General features: G+C 39.7%; 1 protein-coding gene across 2 annotated transcripts in view; it reads right to left on the bottom strand.

Annotated features, from left to right (window-relative positions):
- Positions 691-2,536, bottom strand: part of LOC104725067 (putative receptor-like protein kinase At3g47110) — a 10,772-nt gene continuing 8,926 nt past the window's right edge. The window contains exons 2-3 of one of the 2 annotated variants that reach the window (XM_019235261.1): positions 2,180-2,502; positions 691-2,099 (exon numbers count right to left, since the gene is read on the bottom strand). In XM_019235261.1, coding sequence (XP_019090806.1) covers positions 1,846-2,099; positions 2,180-2,502 — 577 coding nt within the window. In that variant the 3' untranslated portion in view covers positions 691-1,845. Of the gene's footprint in view, positions 2,100-2,179; positions 2,528-2,536 lie in introns of both variants that reach the window. The other variant, XM_010443672.2, reaches the window with a different exon arrangement.

The raw sequence follows: 2,536 nt of genomic DNA, 5'->3' as shown, positions 1-2,536 counted from the left end.
ACAAACATGAAGTACAAATCTCTTTTCCAGCTGATATCTTTGGAGCTCCTAAGACTAGTTCCTTCTCTAACATTGATGTCAACGTTGCATAGTTGATGTGCCCCAATCTAGCATGCCACTTGCTTGACTCACTCGACTCTGCAAAATATAATCGAATGTTGTTCTGTATTCCCATACGAACTTTGTACAATCGATTTTTAGACTTCTCTGTCTTTACCAGCAAATTTCCCTCTTCATCATTCATAGTCAAGTAATTTCCTCTTAGCCGTATGTCACAACCAGCTTCAGTTGCCTGACCAAGGCTTATAATATTGCTTTTGAGATCAGGAATGAAATAAACATCAGTCATAATACGTGATTTTCCATTCTGATCAATGAAAGCAATTGTCCCTTTCCCTTTGATGTCAATCCTAGAATCATCACCAAAGCGAACTTTTCCAGTCACTGAGCTGTCTAACTTATTAAAATACCTTCTATCACCAGTCATATGATTACTTGCCCCATTGTCAAGATACCATATGTTATCTCTTTCTGAATTCTTCTCAATCTCACATGATATCATATCCTTCTCATACTTGCTTGGTATACAATCTTTCTCATTCAAATAGACCACTTCGTGCATTAACAGCTCGTTTGCATCTTATGTATCCTTGTTGTTGTTTTCTTCTGTTTCCTGTAACTTAAGCAATCGATCTGGGCAATGCGATGCGAAGTGGCCAACCTGATCGCACCGAAAACATGTAATCTGAGACATGTTGATTCGTCCACCATTACGTCCTCTCCCTCGTCCTCTAAAAAACGATCTTCCACCTCGACCTCTTCCCCTGAAACTTCCGGCTTCATTGTTGTAATCTCGGTAATGTTGATTTGTTTGTGACTCTGTGTACATCAACTTTCCTTGATCCTCTTGAATATCTTCTTCTTCACGAATCCGTTCCTCATATGCTTTCAATCTACCAATTATATCTTCAAAGCTGGTTTTATTCAGATCAAGGACTTGTTCTAGGGAAGCTACTATTTGTATAAATTTCTTTCGAGGCAGACTATTAAGAAACTTCTTGACAAGTTTAGGCTCTTCAATGTTTGCCCCTAGAGCAGCTGACTTTGAAGATATTGTGGCTAATTTTCCCGAGAACTCATCAATAGTCTCAGTATCTTTCATCTTTAGTCTCTCAAATTCTGCCATTAGTGTTTGAAGTCTCGCTTCTCGAACTCTCTCAGCTCCAACGTTTCTAGAACTAATTGCATCCCATACCTTTTTAGCTGTGTCTAGCTCTCCGACTTGCAGGGTTAAATTTTCAGGGATAGATTGGAACAATAGAGCCATCGCTATATCATTATGTTCCGAGTTAACTTGCTCTGTTTCAGGTTCTATGGCATCCCAAACTTTATGCACTCTAAGAGCGAGTCTCATCTTCATTGCCCAAACAGTGTAGTTGGTCGACGTGAGCATAGGACAAACAATAGGAGGAGTTCCTCCTCCTCCTCCTCCTTCTTTAGGTTTCTGTGTAGTTGCGACTATCTCAGACATGGTTTCGGTGGTGGTGCAGCTCTGATACCAAATATAGTCTTCAAAGGTTTGTTAAGAACACAAGAGTAAAAGTATATCTCACTTTTATTAGCTTAAGAAAATCTCTCAAAACTTAAGCTCTCCAATCTCTCTTTCTCACAAAACCTTATAAGTTGTGTCACATCTCAACACATCCTTATATACTACTTTGCTAATCCTAATCCTATTGGGAATCCTTGATATTTAGATAACTCCTAAATACTTTGATCCTTATCTCTTAACAAACATAACTAATATAGAATTAGGACTAACTTCACTCAAGCTTCACTTCAAGCTTATTCCAACAGAAACACCATCTTCAAACACTCAGCAATGTTGATGTTCTTGTTGTTAACTTCACCGTGGAGAATCGATGTGTCAGCGATATCAAGTACATGTTCTGGCAGCCCCGACTCGGCATAGCTACGGAGAGTTAAACCTCCGACAAAGAGTTGATCAGTTGGACGCTTCCCAGTGAATATCTCCAACACAAGAACTCCGAAACTGTACAAATCTCCCTGTCTCGATGGTTTTCCTCCCATTCCATATTCTGTACGATGATCAAAAGTAATAATAAATTAAAAATGTAGATATAATAATTTCATATATATATTTACAGGTACTTTTTACCTGGTGCTGCATAGCCGATGGTTCCTCTGACACCCGTGGAGCTCAACTGGTTGATGAAGGATTCCTGGTCGAGGATTCGAGCAAGACCAAAGTCGCTGACATGGGCTGTTAGATCATTGTCCAGAAGAACATTGCTTGGCTTTAGATCACAATGAGCTACGGGGTCGTGACACTGGGAATGGATATAATCCAAAACTGAAGCCACATCTATGGCTACGTTAAGTCTTTCACTTAGCTTCAATGGTCTTGGATCATGACTTTCAGAGCTTCCAACTTCAACCTCTGGGTTCAGCCACGTGTCTAGGTTTCCATTAGGCATAAAGTCGTACACAAGAGCTTTGAATTCATTTCCATTGA

This window comes from Camelina sativa, chromosome 2 (genome assembly GCF_000633955.1).
Source record: "Camelina sativa cultivar DH55 chromosome 2, Cs, whole genome shotgun sequence".
Taxonomy (NCBI): Eukaryota; Viridiplantae; Streptophyta; class Magnoliopsida; order Brassicales; family Brassicaceae; genus Camelina; species Camelina sativa.
Note: the sequence above shows the minus strand (reverse complement) of the source record. Positions and strands in the feature narration are given on the sequence as shown.